General features: G+C 35.7%; 1 protein-coding gene across 1 annotated transcript in view; it reads right to left on the bottom strand.

Annotated features, from left to right (window-relative positions):
- Positions 1-25,915, bottom strand: part of PDE3A (phosphodiesterase 3A, cGMP-inhibited) — a 311,744-nt gene that overhangs the window by 34,365 nt on the left and 251,464 nt on the right. The window contains exons 5-10 of the mRNA XM_011975469.1: positions 23,226-23,341; positions 14,723-14,942; positions 11,051-11,136; positions 9,769-9,923; positions 7,583-7,720; positions 4,880-4,991 (exon numbers count right to left, since the gene is read on the bottom strand). Of these exons, the coding sequence (XP_011830859.1) occupies positions 4,880-4,991; positions 7,583-7,720; positions 9,769-9,923; positions 11,051-11,136; positions 14,723-14,942; positions 23,226-23,341 (827 nt within the window). The remainder of the gene's footprint in view (positions 1-4,879; positions 4,992-7,582; positions 7,721-9,768; positions 9,924-11,050; positions 11,137-14,722; positions 14,943-23,225; positions 23,342-25,915) is intronic.

Raw genomic sequence — 25,915 nt, 5'->3', positions numbered from 1 at the left:
GGAGAAGAAGAAGAAGAAGAAGAAAGAAACTCAGGAGAAAATAGCAAAACTTGTATACCTGTGTCAATCATAAATATGAATACCAATATTATCTGATAATTGAAAGAGCAATTTTATTAAGATTGGCGTCTATATCCCTGAGTATAGACCATCTCAAGTGATATAAGCCCATTACATTTACAAATAATTCACAGGCAACACAATTACAATCATACTTTATGTCTGTACTTGGGCTATTTATGAAATTGATCATACTAGAATTTTCTGGATTTAGGACAGGTATGGTTTTACCTCTGCTATAATATTTATTATTCATGCTAACTTGGGTGAGTTACTTAAAATCCACTTCCTTATCTTAAAAATAAGATATAGTAAAAAGTCTCATTTCTTTACCTTAAAAATACAGGAATAATATTGCCAAATTCATAGTACAATTGTGACAATTACAGAAGGAAATAGATTTTAAAGGGCCTGATACACGGTGAGTTTGTAATTTGTGTAAACATCATTCGTGTAAAATAAATTGCTGCTGCAGAACAAGATAAAACGAGTATAGATTACCAGCTTTCTCCCAGAGTCAATGCTGGATTTGTAAGAATAAAATAAAGTATCTTCTACTTCTATCGGTAGAAGATAGTAATGACCTGGTATGGTAGGAAAATGGCAGTCTGGGAGTAGGGTTCCACTTTTGGGATATATGTTGGAAGCCAGCTTCTTAGTTAAATTATCTTCTCCTGTTGCAAGCTGGGAAGATTACTATATGCCAGTAGTTAATATTATTATTGCAAGTCAGAGAAACCTGTGCATGAGCATAGCAGTACAGAGGTGGATGGGGGGCAGTATCATAGTGTTGGCAGAGCCTGTTTGGGGTAAGGAATCGATAATATCTATTCCAGGTGAACTCGCAGCTTTTGAGCTCTAATCCTCCCCGCCCTGTCCCCCACCCCAAGGCCCAGGCCCAGAAAACTTTATAGGTAGCGCTTTTTTTTAAAAAAACAAACTTTCAACAAGCAATCAATTCTAAGTAAATAATCTAGTGCTGAAAATATAAGCAGAAAAGCTGCCATACTCATTTTATGAGACTGGTACAATCTCGATTTAAAAACTAGGTAAAGACAGTATATATATTTGAAAAGGTTCCTTTTGCTTTCGAGTACAGGTTTAAAAGTACTAAATTTTAAAAAATCGCTAACCAAATCTACCTGCTTATTTAAATATATACATCAAGTTGTATGTGTGTATGTGTAGGAGAATAACACCATCATCAATCACTTAGATTGAAGAATAGAAAACCATCTGTCCTGTTAGCAGTCAATAACATGTTTATTAATCAAATATTCACTTAGCATGTACTCGGTATTATGCCAAGTGCTGGCATCTCCACTGTTCTTGTCATTAATTCTCTGGTAACCCAACCCAGGAGCAAAGACACCCAGGAAAGAAGCTAGCAAGGTCAATGTAAGTTACTGACAGGTTTCTATGTGATACATAAAAATGCTCAAAGATTACTCTTCTTGTTCTGGCCAGGGTAGGCAACTGAGAAGGATAAGAAATGCTATCAGAGCTATCCTTATTTTATCCTTAATATCATCATACTTCTTCCTTCATCTCTGCATTTTGGACAAGCCTTCTCAATGACGCCTTCACTTACGTGGCAACCCCCTCGCCCTCTTTAATAACATATAGACGTACATGCATACACTAGCACATGGTACACCCTACCTCTTTCCCAGAGTCCGCCCATCTCCCTCTTCCGTCTTGAAACACTTGTTTTCTCAACTTTCTCCTTTTCCCTCAAGCACAGAGTTGAAGTGAGCTGGTGTGGAGGGTTGGAGTTGTATGTAAATTCACAGATTTTAAGATCCAAATTTATATATTTTTTTATTTAAAATTTTGTCTATGCTCCTACGCACCATAGGGGAAGCGGAAGTAGTAAAGAATAGAGGTAACACTTCGAATATTTTGTTTTCTCTTGGAATATAGCTAATACTCTGGTAGTTCTGCCCCTCTAGCATGTACCATGTCACTTCAATATCTATCTTTAAAATCAGTGGGCACATCATGTATAGCTTGATTGAACTGAACTAAATATAGGTTGAGCAGGACTATTCTCATTGCTGCCATGAAATAGCTACATGATCACAGGTACTTCTGAGGCATTCTCCCCATTTCCCAAACTTAAATCAGAATGAGAGATGTTAGGGAGAATATACTTTAGAGAGGAAACTCTTTGAAAATAATAAAAACTACCATCAAAAATAACTGGATTGATGAATGAATACGAATGGATTTTTGTTTAATAAGCAAAATGCCCAACTGAAAGGGACTATGAATGACACCAAACATTATTTATATCCTTATGCAATTGGGTATTGACCATACATTAATTTATCCTAAGTTTGATTGAACAAATACATTTTTATCACATTTATATTATTGAGTTGACCATATTTCCTGTCTTTCTATTGCTACTAACAAGAAATTTCCTTATTTAACTCTCTGTTTAAATCTAGATCCTTCAATTTTTGTCAGGATTCTAATTACAAATTTAAAAGCTTTCCTACTTACCCTCTTCTCTTGAAAACTGTTAAAGGTACACTTAGAACTATAATAAGAAATTTAGTTTCTAATATTAGCACACATTATCATATTAAAGTTAATCCAACCCTATTTTAACTTCGGTTCCTCTTATGCTTCTTTTCAACTAAGGATTTATTTAGATAGAACCATTAGAAATATAGTCCAAAGTAAATATTAAAATAAGTAGGTACATAGCAAATTTTTGTACGTGCTAATTATAACTAATAAGTGAAGCTTTTAATAAATATTCATATTAATTTACAATCTCAGCACATATGAAACATTATTAGTTAAAAGTGATCACAAATGAAGCTAGAGCTTTCCTATGAAAAGATGTAAATAAATTCCCTTTATGGAGAGTATCCGGGACTTCTAATAGAACAAGCAGGTTTATTATAACAAGTTCTTTTCACCTGGAATAAAGAACCCACTCTTTCAGGGAAAAAAAATATCTATTTACTTGTAACATATAAAAATGTAATAAGAAAATGTAAAAGTGAATAATAAATCTTAGAATCTGAAAACTTATTTTTGTACTTAAACACTTGCCGTCTTTCAACTATGATTTAATGATACACTACCTGTGAAAAAGTTGGTAGTTTTTATGTCTATGGAGTTTAGTATTAATTTGAACTCAGTGGAACTTTGCTATGGCTAATTGTATCATTAAAATACATCTGAAATATAACATGAATTTGGAAATTCAGTCTAGTGATTAGCTGTTTAGTGTTTTTAGTGGCTTCCTTTCTAGAAAAGTTTATTTATGTAACTCCTTAATCTTTGAGAAATTGTGAACACTTAGGTCAATCACTGGCATCCAACCAGGGTGGGCCCTGGGAAAATTGTATTACGAAAGCAAGGCTTATCTTGAGATCCTTTCCAACTACCCCTTTTTTCATATTTCTCTTCCAACTTTCATGGATTTGTCAGCCAGATGTTCCCAGGGGCCCTGGTACTGTTCAGTTCCTCTTTCCCTTACTCCAACTGCCTTACTCTGACTGTATTTTGGTCCCATATTCTTCAGAAAATCTCATTGGTAGATTCAGTTCTTCATTCTTTTTTTCTATGATACACTATCTGCGGTGCATATTCATTCCAATATAGCATGTGGATGGGATTTTGAAAACAATATGCTCATAGTAAATCCCTAGGTTAATGTGATACCTCTTCCTGGAAATACTTGTGCTTTATCAGTATTAATTATTTTTTAATGTAACTTCAGCTCTTTACAATTATGACAAAGTTACGGGACTCTGAAGTCTGAGGTGCATAAAAGCAAATATAAAAGCTTTTAAAACTTTTAAGCTTAAAAGTTTTAAACTTTAAAAGTTTTAAAAGCTTAAAAGCTAAAATATGATTTAAATAACATATTTCCAAGACATGCTCCAATCAACATATTATGTTTGATTATTTTTCTTTCTATATATTTATTTCCTTAATATGTTACATGGTTTTTGAACATCTCTGCAGTTTCCCTGTTTGGACCTATAGACATTGTCTCCCAAACCATATATTTTGTAGCACTGTAGGACCATTTTACTCACGTGTTCTGATTGATGATTCCTGAAATGCTACATAATGAAAATTTAACATCTCCTCTGTGTTCCAATTTCTTGTTATTATAAATGGGAAACTTATTCCCTCAAGACTCAAAGCTTGAATTCTTGATTGTGTGTTTCCCTTGGGTCTTCCCATTTACCTGATTTTTTAAAATGTTTCTCATCATTTTTCCATAACCACTTCCAGATGTCTCTTCTATTTTATTCATCAGACCACCATCCTCCTGTCCCTCTAAACACCAGCCAACTTTATCTTATGTGGAGAAAACATATATAGTGACTTAACTCTTCAGATGCCACAACAAAAGTTGAATTCACCCAATAAAAGGGATGGGTTACTAAATGAGCAATAAATTTAGTGTTTATTTATTTCCAAAAAATAGCCATATTAAAGTGGACTTATGTTGGAATTACTGTGTGCCGGGCACTCAAATAACCTCTTAAATTATAATCTTATTTGATCCCAACAATCATATGAAGCAGGTATTATAATCCTCATTTTATGGACTAAGAAATGAGGCACATAGAGCTTAAGTAAACTCTAGGGTCTCATACAGCTGAAAAGTAAAGGAGCCAGGATTCTAACACAGGTGATATCTCCTAATCACCATATGATGTCTCCATATTGAGTGTCTACCATGTGTAATTCTGTGCTACCTGCTAATGATTCACTATCCCACTTACCCACAGCAAATTGGACATATTTTAAAAGTATTATTTCACAAATCAAGCATACTTACAAGGAATATCCCTGTATCCAATCTCCAAAGCATGAAAATAATTCATAAATTCCCTAATTGGAATTTTAAAAGCTTCAAAGAGGCCCATGTCTTCAAAAAGTCTGTAAGATACCTGTTAAAAAAAAAAAAAAAGACAAAGCCTTATGAAACATGAAACATCTCTATGTGTGTGTCAGACGTAAAGAGAACGATGGTAAATATTGGTAACTGAAAACACTAAATGCCTTTTCAAAATCTGAAGGATGTCCTTTTAAATTGGTTAAAATGATAATTATCAAAAGGCAGGCTGTATATTGAAACTGAGGACTTACTTCCATTGTACATGTCTCTTTAAAAATCTTTTGAAATTAGACTTTTTCCACTTAGTCTCAGCCAAAAGGTGATGTATTGGAATGTTCACATTAAATCATTTCACTGTCCTAAAGTTGTACTATGGCAAAAATATACGCATATTTTCCATAACCAAAATTTCGTAATTTTTGTTCTTGTAAACTCAAAAGAAAAAATCTCAAAAAGTTCTACTGAGCAAGTCATCTGAAGCTGCATTTGTTCAAAGTTTAATGTCTGGGAAATTGGGAAAGTAAACAGTGACTAATGAGGATCATATATCAATATATTACTCTGTTTTTGGAACATGATTGGAACAAAAGATATATTATTGAATTTTGCATGAATCTAATTGTTAATTATCCTTAATCTTTTTATTGTCTACTGGTATCCAGGACTCTTAGAAAACATTGTGTGGCAATTTTGGTCAAGTTGTTTTCTCCCATTCCCAGCTCACAGAACTTCAAGGGAGTGGTTGGTACCTGTAATGAAATTCTGTACGCTGTCATTTGTGCTGTAAAACCGACTGTTATCATAACCACTTTTCTACTAGGTCCGAATCCTCATTTGGAGAACTTGAACATATAATAAGTCAAGGTGTTTTATGAAGATATGAGAAGCAATTGAAGGAATGTAAAAACCCTGGGCTTCTGATATGGATAAATCTCCTTTGGAATCCTGGGTTGAATATTTACTAGATGACTTTAGAAGAGTAGCATATCCTCTTTTAAGTCATAGTTTCTTCTTCTATAAAATACATATTTAAAAAAAATCCTGCACTAAATTTACTGTGAAGATTAAGTTTTTGAGAGTCTGTGAGATATACATCAAATATAAAATGAGATGTGTGTCTCTATACCAGGGAACATACTCCCTAGTAAAAAAAAAAACTAAAATAAAATAAAGAGAGAAAATGCTTCTTGGTTCATTGCCACATCCTGTGGCCCTATTACAGGCTTATTTGCAGGAAAGATCACTCCCTCAAAGTTGCAGTTTGCCATGGGTTTCAGAAAGAAGATACACAGTCTTCCAGGTAAGGTATGAGGCTAAGGTGAATTGGACAGAGCAACTATCCTTAAATCTGTCGTTAAGATCAGCTAGTGTGAGACGTTGCTTAGCACTGAGAAGAAAGGAAGGGAAGAAGAACAGGACTCTCAACTCCTAGTAAAGTGCAAGGGCTGCCATTATATTCCTCAACATGGTGATGGACAGAATAGAGTCTAGCAGAGGCAAAATTGAATATTTTACAGACTTTGTAAGAATTTTTTGTCTCATATTCCATCAATAATGTTAGTGTACCCCCAGACTAGACAGCCATATGTGCTTGTAGAATCAAACACTAGAAGAAAGGCCTGCTATCTTTTCCCTTAAATCTTCACAGATTAGGATCCTCACCCCAAACGAAGTTCCACATTGAGACATGTGTTGAGTGGTCCAAAGACAGCTCATCTCTGATGCACTGCATAGAAATCAGCATTTCAGTGATTTCTCTTCTATTGTTTTGCAGAGAAGTGTTAGTGGCCCCAATAAATCTGGGTTGGGTCCTGAATTCTTACCTAAGTCTGATATTCACAAGTTTGATGGTCCTTACTATCTCTGCTGTGATACTTACTCAAATTGATAAGAACACATCTAAAACATGTGAAGATAAGCTGATACACATTATCGCACCATCCTCTTTATTAATTAAGGGTGTGTATTTCAATGGGTATTCCGTAGTACAGCAAATCTATCATTTTGTTTTGTGGTTTGAAACATTTTCAAATTCTTAATTTCTACTTGTTTTCTTTCTTCTTCAGCAAAACGAATAATTATTTATGTGAAAAGCCATGAAAGTAGTCTAGCCTAAAGAAAACAATACTCAGAGGCTGGTTATGCAGCAACAGTATTATTCTATAACTCTATGTGATGTGTTTCTCAGAGCACTAAGAGGAAACACATTTTGGCACAATGTATTACCTTTGATAAGGTCTAAGTGCTGTAATATTCAAAAGTTTTTAAAAAGTCATTGAAAATAATTACAGACAATAAGTTAGTATCTCTAAACAGGCAGTTTTCTTCTTTTAGGGGCTTCAGTCAGATTTTCTTTTGCTTAATTCTATGAATTCTAGATCATTTGTCCCTTGTCTATGTATCTCTATCCCCGCCTACTTTGTCTTTAAAAATAAATCATATTTTAATTGTAGAATATGACATCCGACTCACTTGAAGTTCCAGTTTCTTTTGTTAACCCACCACCAAGGAATCTACAGTGTTCTAAAACTTCCTTTCTCCACACAACACCTATCCACAAGTGTCAACAATTTACAGAGCTTTAAGCAACCAAGGAACTGTTTTTCCTATATTTAAATTAGTGTGAATGAATGCATTTCTTACCTGACTAAGAATACGGCCACATTTTCTTCCTATATTTTCCACTAAATCGAAAATCGGAAAATTCCAAGTATTTAGCTGCTCCATAATTGAGTCCAGGTTATCCATGACAAGAGGTTCGGGAGCAAGAATTGGTTTGTCCTGTAATGTTTAACGTTCAAATACTTAAACAGCATGCAGTTTTTCTACAGGGCAATTTGTGCTTTGCTAAATTCAGTAACAACTGTGGCTATTGGAAATAAATGACTTAAAACTCCAAGGTGAATAAGTGATTTTGCTTAAAAAAGTCAAGATGAACGAGACATTGACCCCAAAGTAAGAAGGAAAGGAACTAATGCTGTTTCAGATATAAATTTTGCACTATTAGGTGCTTGCCTATCACTGGTCCATATACACTCCAGCAAAAACATGGATGTTTCTTCTATAAGTTAGTATAACTACTTTGGGTCTACTGTAAGGTTCTTAAATAAAGTTTTAAAGACTTCAGAATATTCTGTAATTGCATGTAAATTTACGTCTCTTCATAGTTATGTAAATTTTTCAGAGATGAGGGTTTCCTCTTAAATTAAGCTCTCAAAAGAAATCCATGAGTAGGAGGACTTGATCATTCCTACCATTATTATTAAGTTTATATTAATGCTTTAAAATGGACATAGGATTAATGTTGCCACATTTTTTAGGGATTTTAATTTATTTCATGTGATCGACTGTTTCTTGAGAAACATGCACTATGTAAAAGTAAAGGTTTTTTATAATTGGTCCCAAACGAGGATGTTATTAAAAGCACATTTGCCAAAAAAAAAAAAAAAAGATAGATAATGAGGATAAGGAAACATATAAATTATTTTACCTGATGATCTATCTGACTTAGAAATACAAACAGTAAATACAGTAAAAGAAAAATGGTAATAGCAGCCATTGATGATCACTTGAGAGTCAACAGTTTTCTACCACTTGCCACCTCCCCACAATGAAGTTGACTCAAATGTATGCTTCCATTCTCCTTAAATGGATCTTTTCAAATACACAAAGTAGTAATCATTAAAGGATATTTTAATAGGTGGCTAGTGCCAATATATGCCTGACAATACAAGAAAAACAAATATTGGTTTATGTTCTAAGTCAAGGAGGTACTAGAGAAAACCAGCAGATGCCCTAAGTCAATGAATATCTTCTTCCCTCCCTTCCTTCATCTTTCTTTTCTTTGTTTATAAAATATTGTTTTAAGGAATGAAATAATACATTTTCCTGTATATACTTTTTGATTGGGTTAAGAAATATCTGTAATCATTGTGTAACTGTAAATGCTTATGCTTTTAATCACCAGATAATAGAACCACTAAGAGACCAAAAATGCTTGGAAAGAGAAAAAATATATTGATAAGTATGGGAAGGGCTGTAATACATGTGTAATCTGGATGAAATACATCTGTAAATCTCATGTTTCAGAGATTAATTTCTTTTTGTTTTGTTTTGTTTTGTTTTTTTTGAGATAGAGTGTCACTCTGTTGCCCCGGCTGGAGTACAGCGGCATGATTTCAGCTCACTGCAGCCTCCGCCTCCTGGGTTCAAGTGATTCTCCTGCCTCAGCCTCCCAAGCAGCTGGGATTACAGGTGCCTGCCACCATGCCTGGATAATTTATTTATTTATTTACTTTTTTTTTTTTTTTTAATTTTTTGAGACAGAGTCTCCTTCTATTGCTCAGGCTGGAGTGCAATGGCGCAATCTTGGTTCACTGCAACCTCCACCTCCCAGGTTCAAGGGATTCTACTGCCTCAGCCTCCTGAGTAGCTAGGATTACAGGCATGCGCCACCACGCCCAGCTAATTTCAGCATTTTTAGTAGAGACAGGATTTCATCATGTTGGTCAGGCTGGTCTTGAACTCCTGATCTCGTGATATGCCCACCTCGGCTTCCCAAAGTGCTGGGATTACAGGCATGAGCCACTGTGCCTGGCCATGCCTGGGTAATTTTTTTGTATTTTTATTACAGATGGGGATTCACCATGTTGGTCAGGCTGGTCTCGAACTCCTGACCCCGTGATCTGCCTGCCTCGTTCTCCCAAAGTGTTGGGATTACAGGTGTTAGCCACCATGCCTGGCCTCAGAGATTCATTTCTAAGTCAGTATCTGTAACAGAAGCTGATCTCTCAAGTAAATGAATGAGTTAAGTGATGATATGGGATTACCAGAAACATCATGGTCTCAGGAGCATAGGTGCTGCAAGCCGACGCTTTCCTCAGAGGCTCTCTCAGGCACTCTGTTTCATCTTCATTCTGTACAATGTCACTGCTGTCACTGTTGTTATTGGTTTCATAATCAGAGGTAACTTGAGCAGTGTCATCTACAATTAAAAGACAACAACTTATTACGAGATCCACAATGGGGAAAGGCGGCTCATTTAAGCAAATTTTGCTAAGATGCATATGGTAAATATACTGTTTAGGGAAACAGGGCTTTCATGAGCTTACACTCCAAGAATATAGGATCATAGGGTGGAGAACATCACACATCTGTTAACAAAGTAAAACAGATGGAAATTATAATCTGTAATCCGCATGACATTCAATAATCCCTCAATAATATTTTTTAGATCAACAGTTCATACCTTTAACAAATCCTAGGACTTTATGTTTCTTTTTTCTCTATTTCTCTCCCTATACGTTAAACCACTGAGTGACTATAACACTCTAGAATGGGCACATGAGGTGGGAGAAATTGAATTGACATACCCAGGAGTAAAGTGCTCTGTAGAGCACAGAGTGATGGCATATGCTTGGGAGCATGGGAAATCCTATGTATCCAATCCCATTTCTTAGAATCCTGTGGCTTCCTTCCTTATCTGCCCTTTTTCACTGTCCCCATTTCAGTCAGCAGGAAACTGTACTAACTAAAAGACCAATCAGTAAATACCCAGAGTCTGACGTCTATGGTCTCTGAGCTCCTATGACGTTTCTCATAGCTGAGTAAGGTGCCTGAAGGAAGTTTATTGAGTATTTGCTATGTTTGGGGAACCACTTAAAGTACTTCCAATGTCAGAAGTAGCAAGATAAAATAGTATTTCTATATAGTTCTATATATTATATACAATGGCCTCTTGTGTTTTAGAAATATACACATGTATAAATGTATAAAAACATTTTGGAAAGCTTTGCACCCAAACTTTACCAATGGTTAACTCCAGTGAGTAGGGGTACAGATGATTTTAATTTTCTCCCTTGTCTTTTTAAATCTGCAATTTAAAAAATCAGGCCAGGCGCAGTGGCTCATGCCTGCAATCCTAGCACTTCAAGAGGCTGAGGCGAGAGGATCACTTGAGGCCAGGAGTTTGAGACCAATCTGGCCAACATCATGAGACCATGTCTCCCAGCACCCCCCAAAAAATCAGAAATGTAGGTCACCGTTTTGATCAGGAAAACAAAAATAAGGCAATTTCCATTTTGGGAAACAGAATCCAAAACAATGAATTACCTGTTCTACTTGGTGTCCGAGTGGCTACCCCACTTCTCTCCAGGGGCTCGTCAGCAGGATTCCCTTGGGAATATGGTCTGCCACAGCTAAAAAACATTGGAAAAGTCATAGGCACATACCATCTACGTCTACATTAAGATAAACAACAATAATCAAATATTTCTACCTTCTGCTTATTTGTTTTGTGAAAATATTCATTTTGTTTGATACATAAATGCTGATATGCAGTGTACTGCTTTCTTTTTTGTGAGACAGTAGTCACTACAAAGGATTAGAAAGTTCATTTGACTCTCAGTCTCCTCCTCCTTTACCTAGATCATATTTGAGGTGAAAGTGATGGTAAAATTTTGTTAGATTATTTAGAGAATACTGGTATAGGCTGCGACTTACTTATAGTGGCCATTTTGTAGGTGTTGATCTATATTTGGACAAGGGTTATCTGCCACAATAAATACCTCTGTGCCTGCTTGAAAGCCTCATTATGGGCCAGGCTGCTTAAAGGCTCATTATGGGCTCACGCTTGTAATCCCAGCACTTTGGGAGACCAAGGCAGTTGGACCACCTGAGGTCAGGAGTTCAAGACCAGCCTGGCCAACATGGTGAAATCCTGTCTCTACTAAAAGTACAAAATTTGCCAGGTGGGGTGGTGGACGCAGTAATCCCAGCTACTCAGGGAGGCTGAGGCAGGAGAATCACTTGAACCTGGGAGATGGAGGCTGCAGTGAGTGGAGATTGCACCACTGCACTCCAGACTGGGTGACAGAGTGAGACTCCATCTCAAAAAAAAAATAAAAAATAAAAAAAAAGAACCTCATTGTTAGATTTATTTATTTGGGTTACGATATTTTCATGTCTAAACAGACCTTTAAGACAGGATAGGTTGAAACAGAATGATAGTATATGAATTTTACGTTTTGCTACAAAATAAAAAATTGACTTCTTTTTATCAGATTGATCAGTTACTTGTTAAGGCCCTAGGGAAATGAACAAAAGACGGGTGTATTTTGATGACCAGTGAATGTATGACTGACTACAGAGGATGCTGGTTGAGAGAAACAGGCCCCAGAAGTACTATAAACCACCAAGAGAAACAAAGTTAAGAGAGGTAAGCAATGCGCTCTACCAGAGGGTGTTGGAGGAATGAAGTTTGACTGTTTCAAAAATTAAACAGTAACCCCACAAATGACCTGGCTCAGGCCATAAACTGACTCTTCCCTCTTCTATCTTGTTTAGAGACTTCATGATTAGATTTTGATTCTGCATTTCGCTGCTGGGTTCTTTCTTTCTGACTAATATTACAAAGGGTCTCAGAGGATTTATTTGTTTGTTATTTAACCACAGACTACCCACTCTAAAATGAAAAAAGTAGTGATAGCTTATTGTTTAATATCTTAAATAACTCATCATTTTTTTTCCCTGAATTGTGCTCGTGTGTGCGCTAACAGAAGAGCATTTTCCAGGAAGACCTCATCTGCATACTAAGTAACTTTACTTTTCAACCCTTGAGTGTAAATAGAAAAACATTACCTGTAAAATATTTCTAATTATTAAATCTGTCAGTTTGGGTTAGAGAACAAAAAGAAAATGATAGGACAAAAAGGAAAAAGAAAGGAGATGGAATTGGTAGGCTTACATTCTTAGACGAAGCTCAGAAGAAGTTGAGTTTATTAGCCTGAAAATTTTTCATTGCAAAGTAATACCTAAAAGGACCATTTAAATTAGTACTTCCAATATGCCAGCTCTCATGCCAGAAAAATAGCTTGTTGCATAGACATTACAGCAGCCAAGAGACTGGGATTCAACGCCAAACTCTTCAAGTTCAGCAGGGGAAACCACAACAATTAGTCGTGTGTTTCTGGAGCTCTCTGTGCCTACATGGGTGGCTGCCTTTAAGGCAATAATAAAACCGGGTTTGAATTACAGATTTATAAGGCCCAAACAAATAAAACACACACTACTGGATTTATAAACATTACTGAACAAGTAGACAGTGAAATCCTCTTGTTTTTCTCTGAAACCTTTTATAAAAATCCCATTGCATTCTTCCTGCTAAGAACACAAAAACAAACAAACAACAACAACAAAAAAAAACACAAAAAACTACACTATGATGAAAAAAGCTATGTGAGTGGTAGAGCTTTTCTGAACATCTCTCTCCTTTCTGTAGGGGACTTATTTTCCCAAAGTCCGGAACCCACAGTGGGAGACTCTCCCTAAAAATGCTGAACCCAGATGTCCTTGATGAAGATTACTCCACTGGGCTTCATCTTGGCTCAGGGTGCATACAATAAAACAATGTTTCTTAATTGTGTTCTGCCAAACATTAGATCCGTGAGCAATTCTTGGGTGTTAACCCAAATAAATTGGTTCTGTGGTCAAATAAATTCAAAAAACACTAAATGAAACAACAAAAATAAATAAAGAGGGATTCTTTTAACAGAGCTTCTCAGAGCTTTTAATAAAGCCATGTGTGTTGTGAATTTCTAACAGGGAAGTATGATATATCTTCTGAATAGTTTACTACAGAACTTGCATTTTTGTGGAAAAGAGATGAGATTAATATCCCGCAGAAATTATTTTATTAAAAAACTCATAGAAGGCAGCAGAATAACTTTTGCATAGTAGAATAACTTTGGCTCTGGGCGAACAAATGAAAATAATTTCTCATTTAAAAATGTCAGTAAAGAGAAAGGAGGTAAAAATAAAAATTATAAAGAACATTCATTTAATTTACAGAGCTTATGAGTAAAAATATGAAAATGAAAATTATAAGGCTTAATATAAGTTGCTATTTCTTAAATCTGAATATATTGAAAAAAGCTGAGTCTGTGAAGTAATATTTGATACTAGAAAACCAACATGTTACTCATTTATTCAAACAGTAATCCTCATCAACCTCAGAAATGAAATACTATTTTATTCAAGGTACTCTCATAGTTAAAAACATTCAACTGTTTTTCTACTTAAAAAATACCATAATGCTTTAAGATAAATTATTCAAACTATTAGTGAAGAACAATAAAAATACATTAACCAGTAAGAAGAGATAATTATTTCTTGTGACAACCTTGGCAAAATAATTACTCTAGTCATGCTAGGCCATTTTTTTCTTAACCTCTGTGATAGATAACACTTTGTAATTTTGTTTCAACATGATAGAATAGCACATACAATTGCTTAAATTGCATTCAGAAAACTATTTGAGTCCAGCCATCCTGTGCGATGTATTATTCACACATTTTTAAACTGTAAAAATGGGAAATGCAAACTGACGATTAAATATGGCTAATATCAATGTAACAAGTTCCCTGGAGAACAAGTACAAACATTCCAACAAAATGAAGCATTACAACAGAATACTTGATATCATTTTTTAGTTATAAATTTTCTATATTCACCATCAGGAAACAGGCAACATATACAGCTAACGATTTTGTATCCTCTCTAAAGATTAGCTGTATGAACTGCATGGATTCTAAACTTTGTTAATAGAAAACTACTAAAACATAAGTTTTTATTGTAGTCTATTCAACACAAATCACATTATCCTATACTTGGTTGTCAACTACTTTGGCAAATCAACCCCAAGCTGCGTGGGCTGGTGGTAGGTATTTCTAGGGGAAAACCATCATCAATTTTATTATTAAACTTCAGTTCATAAAAAATCCTTACCTGCTACATATAACAGGTGGAGTCAGGATTTGAGGGGATAGGTCAGGGGCACTCTGAGTGTAAGTTAAGGCCCTGTGAGAACCTAGACTTTGTTTGACAGTTGTGTCGGCAGATTCTGGAAACTGCACTGCAGAAATTTTGCTGACCAGGCTGCTGGCAGGAGTCCCTTGGAGAGGTGAGGAGCAGGGCGATGAAAGAGGTGAAATTTTAGCGAGGGCACCTGAGAAAGAATGAGAGTTAAGTAACTAAACAGATGTCTTTAAGATGCAAAATTGCAACTGTTGAACTTCACCTGGACTCTTACAAACTCAGTAACAACCACGTGCCTGCTCAGGTCACTGGGCTGGCCTCCTCCACATACCAACATCTGAAGCCAGTGCGGTTGGGGTGTCTCCACAGCATTCAATGGGAGGAATGAATCATCATAAAAAAATAGTGGCAATGTTGGCACGTACAGTCAAAGCCTTGGTGTCCTGGAGTAACTTCAGGACAGGATATTATTTTCTCCTCCCATTTTTGTTTCTTCTTGTCATTCTGACATGGAAATAATAGTTAAAATTTTCTCATATGTTGATTTTCTCTTAGGTTGTGAAGGTTTTAGCAGGAACAGGATCTGCTATTGTTTTAAACATTAACCAGTATCTGGGGCAGAGTTCAGCAGGCATCAGATGCTTAAAATATGTAAATAAAGAAGATGCATTACTGAGAGGAAATTAACCTTCTTAACAACTCGCAGTTTCAGTGAAATAAGACCTTTTGGTGTGAAAGATTGCTTTGATCGAAATAATTTTTGAAGAAAACATTTTAAAATGTAATATAATCCATTTCAGATCAAACAATAGACCTAAAGCTTCCATTTCAAGTGTGGGTATTTGTGCCAAACTGTCTGTATTTACTCTAGATTGTAAGAGTTTTACAGGACACTGGCTTAGATTTCAAAGTGTGGCTGTTGGAAGACAAGGAAGATATCTTTTGAAGTTACTCTCTCCCAAACACAGAGAAGGCAGTCTGCAATTAAAATGGAAAAAAGGAGAGAAATAACTTCTGGCCAAAAACCTGCTTACTGGTTTTCATGATTTTATGGCTGAACAATGTACCGTAGGGCAAATGAAATGACATTATTAAAAGTCGTTCTCTATTTCTCACCACTTAGGAAAATTTACAGCCATCCACCTTCACATCATCAAATGATGTGTGCGGTTAGCTGGCAGTTGGCTTACAGCAAAGTTTGTTTCCAGGATGTAGCTTCCTCAAAAGTTTGACTTGTCACACCAAAGGTTTTCTGGTCCACTGAAAAGAATATTAAGTTTGTTGAGGGAGTGTGTGTGTGTGTGTGTGTGTATGTGTATAATTTTCTTTTTAATTTCTTGTTGGCACTGTGATTTATTTTTGTTGTTGTTGTTGTTAAAGATGAGAAATCTCACTCCCCCCTTGCTTCAGTGTGAAGAGCAGCACTCCCTTCTAGTTCTTTCTCAACCTATCTATTGTTAATTCCTAACCAGCAGCTCAACCCCCTCCCAGCCTTTATACTAAGCAAACAAAACCACTTAGACCCAGAGAGTGTAAAAAACCCTCCCAAGGTCACAGTACTAGTACGTGGAACAATATAGAGCAAACCCAGCTATTCTTAGTAAAATGAGGCTTATAAGCCAGTACCTCTATCAGAGACTATCCAAGGGGGAAGTAAAATCAATGGCCTATTAGGCAGCATTTGCATTGCTCCTTATGTAATGCCTAATGGCTTTTATTTGGGTTTCTACTTCTATTAAAAAGACTCAGTTATTTTTCCAAAGATAACGACAAGCCTTCACATTACATAGTATCCTGAGCCAAAAACAAATCAAAACAAAAAATTAAGTTCACAAAGGTTTTAACTCAGAATTTCCCAGCCAATGTATGATTGTGTGCAGCAAGTGGGTTCCAAGTTTGCTGTGAATTATTTACTGGTTGAAAATATTTTTTAAAAAAGAAATATTTTATTTGGAAACTCTAGAATAAACTCAATTTTTAATATTATCTCCAATAGCTTATAATTAGTTTTTCTCATTATAATTTTATAAAATAAAGGAAATCTAGTTTTAAAACTCAAAATCCCTTCTCATTTCTCCAATGCTATGGTATTCACAAATACTATTACACATAGATGGGTGCTGTGATGTAAAGGTTAAAAAGGGTTGGTCTAATTTTGACCACTTTTTGGATTTAGACTGTAACTCCAGATAATCTTAGAAAGGTACCATAGCCGTTAAGGAGCTGAATCCTAGTAAGATGTGGTAGAAAGTTTAGCAAGGTATCTGTACTGAGTATCTCAAGGATTTATTCATCCAACAAGTATTTATTGTGAGTCTTGCTCCATGGATGGAGTAGGGTACAAAATAAAATCCCTGCTCTTAATGGAGCTCCCACCTCTTTAGGGGAGACAGAAACTAAAAAAATAAAGTCAATAAAAAAGAAAAGTTAACTTAAATTCAAATAAGAGGAAGAAAACAATGCACAGGGTAGAAGGCAGGGAAGAACATAAATGCTCTTTAGATAGGATGGACTGGGAAGGCCTTCCTGGCTGGGAAGGGGTGGGGGTGGGTAAAATTTGAAGAGAGGCCTCATGAAATACAGAAGACATTTAGAGAGAAGTAGCTGGGGAAAGCATGTTCAGGAAAGAGGGACATACCTGGGGGATGTCAGAGGAGCAGTCAGGAGGTCAGTGGTTGGCAGCTTAGCAAAAAGGAAAAAGAGGGGCAGGGAACGTGGTCAGAGAGGTTGCTGGGCAAGTCTGGATAGGGTTGGGTAGGGCCAGGGCAAAGTTTTATTAGGTTGGTGCAAAAGTAATTGTGGTTTTTGCAATGAAAAGTAATTGCAAAAACAGCAATTAAAAGTAATTGCTGTGTCATAAGAAAAAGAGATTCCTGATAGACACTGTGTTAGGCAATTCCTTAGTTGTTCTCATAGTAAACTGTGAGTTTTGGGACAGTTTTCTACACAATTTTTTTTTAACAGAACAATAGTTCAAAGCCCATGAGAACATTGTCCATTTCTGTCTTGACACCCTGTTTTTTCTGAAGGCAATTTATGAGAAGAGTGATTTTTTTCATTGCTAAGTTTTAGTAGCTGCCAGCTGATTGCTTCAGATACATGCAATTCACTCTCAAACACAAATTTTAAAATTCACACAACCATTAGAGTTCTTGGAACTCACAGATTAACTAAATTTAAACAAACAAGCAGATTTTAAGACATCAAATTTACTGCCTGGGATGAAATTTAAAATAAACCTGTAATAGAGAAGCTCTGCTTCTGTAGTATTAGTCTACATATTTTGAACACTTTTAAAAGCATAACTCGGCTAGGCGTGGTGGCTCATGCCTGTAATCCCAGCACTTTGGGAGACCGAGGAGGGGGGATCACCTGGGATCAGGAGTTCGAGACCAGCCTGGTCAACATGATGATACCCCATCTCTACTAAAAATACAAAAATTAGCCTGATATGCTGGCGCATGGCTGTAATCTCAGCTACTCTGGAGGCTGAGGCAGGAGAATCACTTGAACCCGGGAGGTGGAGGTTGCAGTGAGCTGAGATCACGCCACAGCTGCACTTCAGCCTGGGCGACAGAGCAAGAATCCGTCTCACAAAATTAAAAAAAAAAAAAAGGGTAACTCTCGGCAACACTCATGAGAAGCAGGGATATTTCTATTCTGCAGGTGAGAAGCTAAAGTTATAAAAGTGTAAGTTCTCTTTCTTTCCCAAAGCCAAACTACTATTTTTCCCAGTGTGCATTATCACAGTTTACTTGAAGTTTAAAAACAGAAAGAATTAGGATGTACATGCATGTTTTGAAGACCGTATCGGTCTTCAAAAAGATAGGGAGATAAATGCAGATAATAACCAAATTTTCTTTATAGAAAGGATAAACTATAAATAAATGATTTCAGATACAGGAAGAGGACAATCTAAGGAACTGGGAGGAATAACCTTTGGAAGTCTTCAAAAACAAATTTTCTAAAATGCTTTCAATGTAATCATGTCTAAAGTTAGAGGGATGACTGTTAGAACCTTTGAAAATCTCATCTAATTTTACATCGCACACTCACACATTTACACACTCACACATGACTGAAGAGATTCAGATAAACATGCATTCTCTCAAATATATTAATGTTTATCTTCACTTTATATTTGAGTAATTTTAGCAGATTCCAGGAAGAAGACATAGCTCATGAAACATAAATTTTTGAATGATTCAAACTGTCCTAATGTGAAATACTTAAAATCAAAACACTTAAAAACGAAAAATTAAAAATATAATTTTAAAAATAAAGTCTAAAATGCCAACTCCTTTGAGTAATTCGGCCTTTAATTCCTTGTTCCTGAGAGCATGAGAAAATGTGTATCAGGACACAAGGAATTTTGGGCAATCAAAGAGAGAAAATAAACAATACTGCAGGGGAATTATTTAAGTGAATCCATCTGTTTTGTGCTATAAAACTCTCTCAGTTTAATTTTAATGGAACAAAAAAGGAACCAGCTTGTCTGATAAAGACATCTTTTTTTTCCATGCCCAGATGAAAATGGACAGCCTGAATATTTTTTCCAAAGCAGAAATTGCATCTAAAGAGAATGCCAAAGAAAAAGAATCAGAATACCGTAATTAAAGTTCTCTATATTTTCAAATTTTGTATAAGAAAAACAGTCTAGATTATAGGTGTAGAGATATCTGTTATCACTGCAATCGGCAGCCAAACTTACAAGAATCCGGGAAAGGACTACTGCAAATACAGTAACTATAAATTCAAGGAATTTTTAAAGCAGAATGGTATCATGGTAGCTCCATAATGTCAGTGACTCATACTAGAGGAGCAAAATTGAAAATACAAATTATATTTGAATCTCCTGCTTTTAAGCTTCAATTAAAGGAGTCCTATGTGATTTCATTCATTTATTTTATATTAGTAACTGCATAATAATTTGTGTTTCAGTTATTTAAAATTAACATTGATTGACTGAACTAAAGGACACTCTGTTTACTTGATTTGCGCAAAGAACAGATTTCATTAGCCCTCTCTGGAAACAGGGTATTTATCTTTCTGTATGTCTCTTCTTACTTCATACTTGCTTTCTCTCCACCTCATTGCCTATTGCTCTTACGTGTTTCCTCAGACTCTCTTCACATTTCATTTGATTCCATTTGCTTACACTCTTTGCCACGAGGGGGCTCTTCCCAGCTTCTTTCCATGGAATTTATGGAAAACCAGGATGCATCACAGTCAACTGCATCAAACATGTCACAACTACTTAGCTCCATCAACAACCCAAACAGGGAAGCAAGGATTTTAAAGCAGAAGGGCCTATCTGATTAGGATAGAGTTGTAATCTCTTTTCGGCTCTCTGATTCTTGATAGATGTTTTTGTCTCTTTTGGCAGACCTTTAGGAATTTAATCAGTTAGATTCAGCATGCCTGGGATACAGGTTATTTTATAAACTTTTAGCTGTGCTGTGACAGCTGTCTAAAGATGCCACAATGCAAAATCCACTCCAAAATGATCATGATGGAAATGTCTTATGCACTTGATGGCAAGAATGGAAGGGCACTCTTGCTATGGCTGTGGCTCTCATTCCTACCACCTACCCATGTGGTATCTTATGTGAACATTCCTTTCCTTTTACACTTTGCTCTTTCTTCTAAAGTGCAGTCATACCAACTGGGGATCAGGACACAGGAATATGAGGCTGTTGCATCATTTGCTCTGTTATTTCCAGTGTCTGCCTAATCATAACTTTCAGCTTCTTGATCTTATCATGTTGGTTACTCAATAATTTTTATGTTATTACTGAACCAAAGAAACAGGGAGAGAAAACCAAATCCTTCTATTATCTTACACCTACCCAAAGTCAGAACCAAAAAAAATCCTAACCTTAAATTATGACAATTTGTCATCCTCATTTGTTTCTAGTATGAAGTCATTAGGACAAAAGAAAGTATTCGGATTCATTGTATGACCTAGAGAAAGCAAATTACTTAACCTTCTTGTTCCTCAGTTTTCTCATGTGAACCCCCTTTCTGAGCTACTCATAGATTTAGAACACTTAAATTTATATTTCATCTCTTGAATTACATATTATTACTGTCTGAAATTTTAGTTCTGTCCTTAAAAAATCTTATAAAAACTATTCACAAATCTGGAAATACTATTATTTATGAATTTAATGTTTGTTTGGATTGACTCATGGTTTTCAGATTTGTTTAACATTTTTATTAGATCTCAAACTTTCTCTTCTTCTGCTTCTTTCTAGAATATATCCATCATAAATTCTTTTAGTAAAGATTTGGCAGATGGTAAAGTTTTGACTTCTTTCAAATTGTCTTTAGTTCGCTCCTATTCTTGTAAGATGAAACTGCCAGGCACAAAACTTTAGGTTATCATATTGTTTCAGAGCTTTGAAGAAAATATTCTACTGTGTTCTGACTCCTAGTATTTCTGACAGTTCTGCTCTCAGCCTGATTGCCTTTCCTGAAAAGGAAATTTGTCTTTTCTCTGGTAGACTTTAGGATTTTTTTGTGTGTGTATCTTTGGTGTTGTGTAGTTTCACTATTTTGTATCTACGTGTGAGTTTCTTTCCATTTACTAGGCTTCTCCTGAGTATTTTTTGTCTTCTATTTGCTACTAAAACTCTGATTACACATATCATGTATATTAGACTCTCTAATTTTTTTGTATCTCCTAAAATCTATTATATTTTCCAATTTTTCATCTGTATTGCTTTCTGGATAATTTCTTCAGATCGTTCTCTACCCAGTTTACTAATTCAGTAGTCTACTATACTATTTAATATTTCCTTGACTACATTTCCAAAAGTTATATTTAGCTGCTCTGCAGTTACGTCTTTTCTCATTGCTATTATTTTTCCTTAAATATGTAAATTTTTGAATTAAATTTTAATTTAAATATTTTCATCCTTTTACAGATCTAGAAAGTTGTATTTTTGTTTCTGTTAACTCAAACTCATGGTGTTTCTTTGTGCAATTAGTGATCCTGGTTGTAAGCTCTATGTTTGAATCTGATCTGATAAAATCTCATGGCCCTTAACTGGTGATGCTTCCCTTCCAAAAGTATCTGTATATATTTTTGTAGGGAGCCAAGGGGCCTTACATACCTAAAACCACTTTAGCGCTCCTTTAAGACTCTTGGGTTTAATGTGGAATTCTCAAATGCAGTTTCTCCACCTTGTTGGAGTCCCAGATGATTCTTCTTAGTACTGAGCTAATCCGCATTTGCCTTCAGGAATATCTCAATTTAAAAGTATTTGCCTACATTATCCTACATTGCCTGGCCCTGGTGAAAGCTCAATTTTATTAGCAGGTCATTAATAACTTCTAAGTGGCAAAATTTAATGAACATTTCTAAAGAGCAGAGAGGACCAGATTAGTTGTTGGAAAAGTAGATTAGCTTAATGATCTCTTTTACTGATGTAATTCCAATAAAATGATACAAAAAAGTTATCGAGGCAGAGCACACAATGCTGAGGGACTAGATTCCCATAAAGAGGAGAACCTCAGAAAGGTGAGCCCAAATCTTGTAAACTGTTCTTCCCTTCATAGCACGATTTACTGACTATTGGCATGGAGTAAGAAGTGAAGGATCCAGACAGAGGGGTGCAGCTATTCGGGAGGCAAGCCAGCAGAGCTTTTAGCAATGTCATGAGGCTGATGACATAAAAATTGGAGTTTGGGGTTGCCATGGCAGCCAGAACTTGAATGTTTCATATCTCAGTGGGAAGTGGGCAGTTTTACTTTTAACCATTTGATGAACTCTTAAACTGCTAAAGGCAGTAGATTAAGAAACTAAGGAAGTTACTGAAAATCTCATTGATATTTTCTGTAATACTGAGAAGTGAAACCGTGATTCCAAAAAGGAAAGGTCAGAGGAAACATTCCAGATTCTTAATTGGGCTTCTAGGGGAAAGGCAATTCAGAGACAGAATCTCACACAAACTCCTATTACAGGTTTGGGTGAGCAAGAACCCTGAACAAATGAGGTAGTCTTCCCCAATATCATTTCATGTTCCTATCTAAAGCTTTATTATTCTTAATTTCGATATCTCAATTCCTTATCAGAGTTCATGTGTAGTAAATGAAACACTTCCTTGAAGTCATATATCATACTCCTGAAACACAATTTTAATAGACACTAAAAAATTGGAATTTCTATCATGAGATGATGCTACCAGAGATGATCCTTGATGGTAAAAGTCATTTCCTGTGCATCTAATTAGTTCAAGATAGGAAATCTGATACAACAACTTTGAAGGAATCTGTATCACATAAGGTAGAAATTTAAATAACTAATTGGTTATTGAGGCTTTAAAAAAATAACTAATTGGTTATTAGAACAGACAAACCAAACATAACTGAATACAGGGCACCCTCAGAATATTTCAACACTTAAGGTCTGGTTTGCTCTATGACTCCACACTTACAGTATGAACCCTTCTCCAGTTAAGTTACTTACCTGGTCGACTTTGCTTTTTAGCCTTTACATGGTTAGCTGCAGAAATAGCATAGGACGAAGTAAAGGATCTGCTTTTGGTGAGGGTCATCATCACTGGATTATTCCAAGAATCAGGACTAACAGCACCGACAAGAGAGAATTAAAAGAAAATAAAAGAAATTATTCATCAGTTATTGGGCCAGTCTTGCCAGAACCTAACCATCATTTCTGTAATAGATTTTCCAATCTGAGTATTGGTTCAGGTTCAGTGACAGAACCACTGTACTTCTCAGTGATGAAACAGATTATGTAAAAACAATCTCTGGGCCGGGCGCGGTGGCTCAAGCCTGTAATCCCAGCACTTTGGGAGGCCGAGACGGGCGGATCACGAGGTCAGGAGATCGAGACCATCCTGGCTAACACGGTGAAACCCCGTCTCTACTAAAAAATACAAAAAACTAGCCGGGCGATGTGGCGGCACCTATAGTCCCAGCTACTCGGGAGGCTGAGGCAGGAGAATGGCGGGAACCCGGGAGGCGGAGCTTGCAGTGAGCTGAGATCCGGCCACTGCACTCCAGCCTGGGCGACAGAGCGAGACTCCATCTCAAAAAAAAAAAAACAAAAAAACAAAAAAAAACCATCTCTGTTGCAGGGATATAGCAGTTACTCATCAACCATACTGGGTTAACAAAGAGGAAAGATAACCTCTTATTATCCAATTAATAAAAATTAAACACCTTCTTACTGTACTCTAAAATTGCATTCCTCACAGATTTTCTAAAAGAGGCTTGCAGATTAACTGGTTAAGATGCAGGTGAATTTACATAAGCTGTAAATGTCATAATGCTTACTTCAGTACTCTATTATTTTTGGTGGATTTGTATTCAAAAACTGAATGACCATGAAATCATTCAAAAATAATTTTTTTTGCATTATTTCCTTGTGACGGAAATGATTAGCAGCAGGCCTTTAGCTTATGATTTCTCTTTACTGGTGATAACCTAGAAAAAAAGTGATTATCTAGTCAAATTCCCTTGTAAAAAGGGAATTTGTAAAAAGGGACATGCCAACAATGGAGCTGATGCTAACCATACTGATGATATGTACTAGGTGAAAGGTAATGCAGAATCTTCATCTAGCAAATGCTTTTACCAGGATGTACTTGGTCTGCCTAGGTTGCTTATTGTAAATAAATGTGGAATTAATAGATTCATGGAAAACTGAGCTAGAGAATGTTATGTAAGTCATGCAATTCATGGGCTATAAATTTTGGAGGTATTCCAAGACAAAATTTCTCTGTATGTGTTGCTCAAAATTTATACACGTTGAATCTGAAATAGACTCCATCCTAACTTGGGAGAGAAGGGAATTTCGAAAGTCATGTTGGCAATCTTGGACTGCTCCAAGGGAAAAGTGCTTGGTCTATGTTTGCTAACACCTGTGTCCTTTCAAGCACTAGTAAATTTGGTACTGGGTACAATCCATAATTTACATAAATAGAATTTGACAATTTGATCTTTTGCCAATCTTAGATTGGCAATGTAACCAAGATGTGCCTGGTCTGTCTGGGTGGCTTATCGTAAAACACCTAAAATCCATAGAATTGTGGGCTCACGGATGCATGGAGATTGCCATATAAGTTTATAATTAATACGGGAGAATTTGGAGAGGTTCCAGAGCTGAAATGGTTCCCTCTGTGCAAGTAATATTATGCATGCATTGCTTAGAACCCTGACTGCTAAATCCAAACCAGAACATGTGCTAATGTGGAATAAAGGGACTTTCAGAAAATTGCACTAATAGACCTCTCAAAGGAAAGCATGCTAAGCATGAGTCTTACTATTGTCTGTATCCTTTGATTACTAGTAAATTCAGCAATGGGTAAGATCTGTAATTTATGTTGAGGTCAGTTTGACACTCTGACACTTCTTATCTCAATTTTTTTTTTTTTTTCCATTTCAGAGAGATTTTTTCTTCAACTATTGACCCAGGTATTTTAAAACTTCATCTTTCTCCCCACTTCTAATAGCAGTTTTCCATATATGAGAACATTTGAAATGTGGTATGACCTTCAGCAATTATAAAATGCAATTAAGTAAGGCATAAAAATATTTGTTTGACATCCTTCTCAGAAAGCACATCCTACGTATTTCACAAGTTCTTGGTAGTTAGGAAATAATGAGATGAAAGAAACTTTGGATCTGAAACAGATTACAACACTGACTATTTTCTGGTGGTGCTGGTCCCTTTTAATTTATTTTGCTGGATTGACTGACTGATTACTGTGAACAACTATTATATAATGTATATGTGGCCTAAATGTTTGCAGTTCTCATTACATAATACAGTGAATAGGTTATTACTTTTACTTTTCTAAGTAGACTTTTTAAAGACAATGCCTTACAGTAACTGAATGTTTTAATATATCAGAAAGATATATTATGAAGGCTATCTCAACAATTTACTATTTTTTCAAATAAAAATATTTAAAATGTGTTCATTTTAAAGTTTGCAAAATACATTAGAGTATCCTTAATAAATGCAGATTTAATGAACTCAAGATAAATAACATCCTAGTCATATCACATTCTTAATACAATAATTGTATTTTACTATCAATACAATAAATCAATGTATTATATTATACATAAATGCATTATAGTTTACAGGTGCTTTCATATATTGCTTTGTGAGACCCTTACAGTTTTCAG

The sequence above is a fragment of the Mandrillus leucophaeus genome, unplaced genomic scaffold (assembly GCF_000951045.1).
Source record: "Mandrillus leucophaeus isolate KB7577 unplaced genomic scaffold, Mleu.le_1.0 Scaffold156, whole genome shotgun sequence".
Taxonomy (NCBI): domain Eukaryota; kingdom Metazoa; phylum Chordata; class Mammalia; order Primates; family Cercopithecidae; genus Mandrillus; species Mandrillus leucophaeus.
This window is presented reverse-complemented; position numbering and strand designations above follow the sequence as displayed.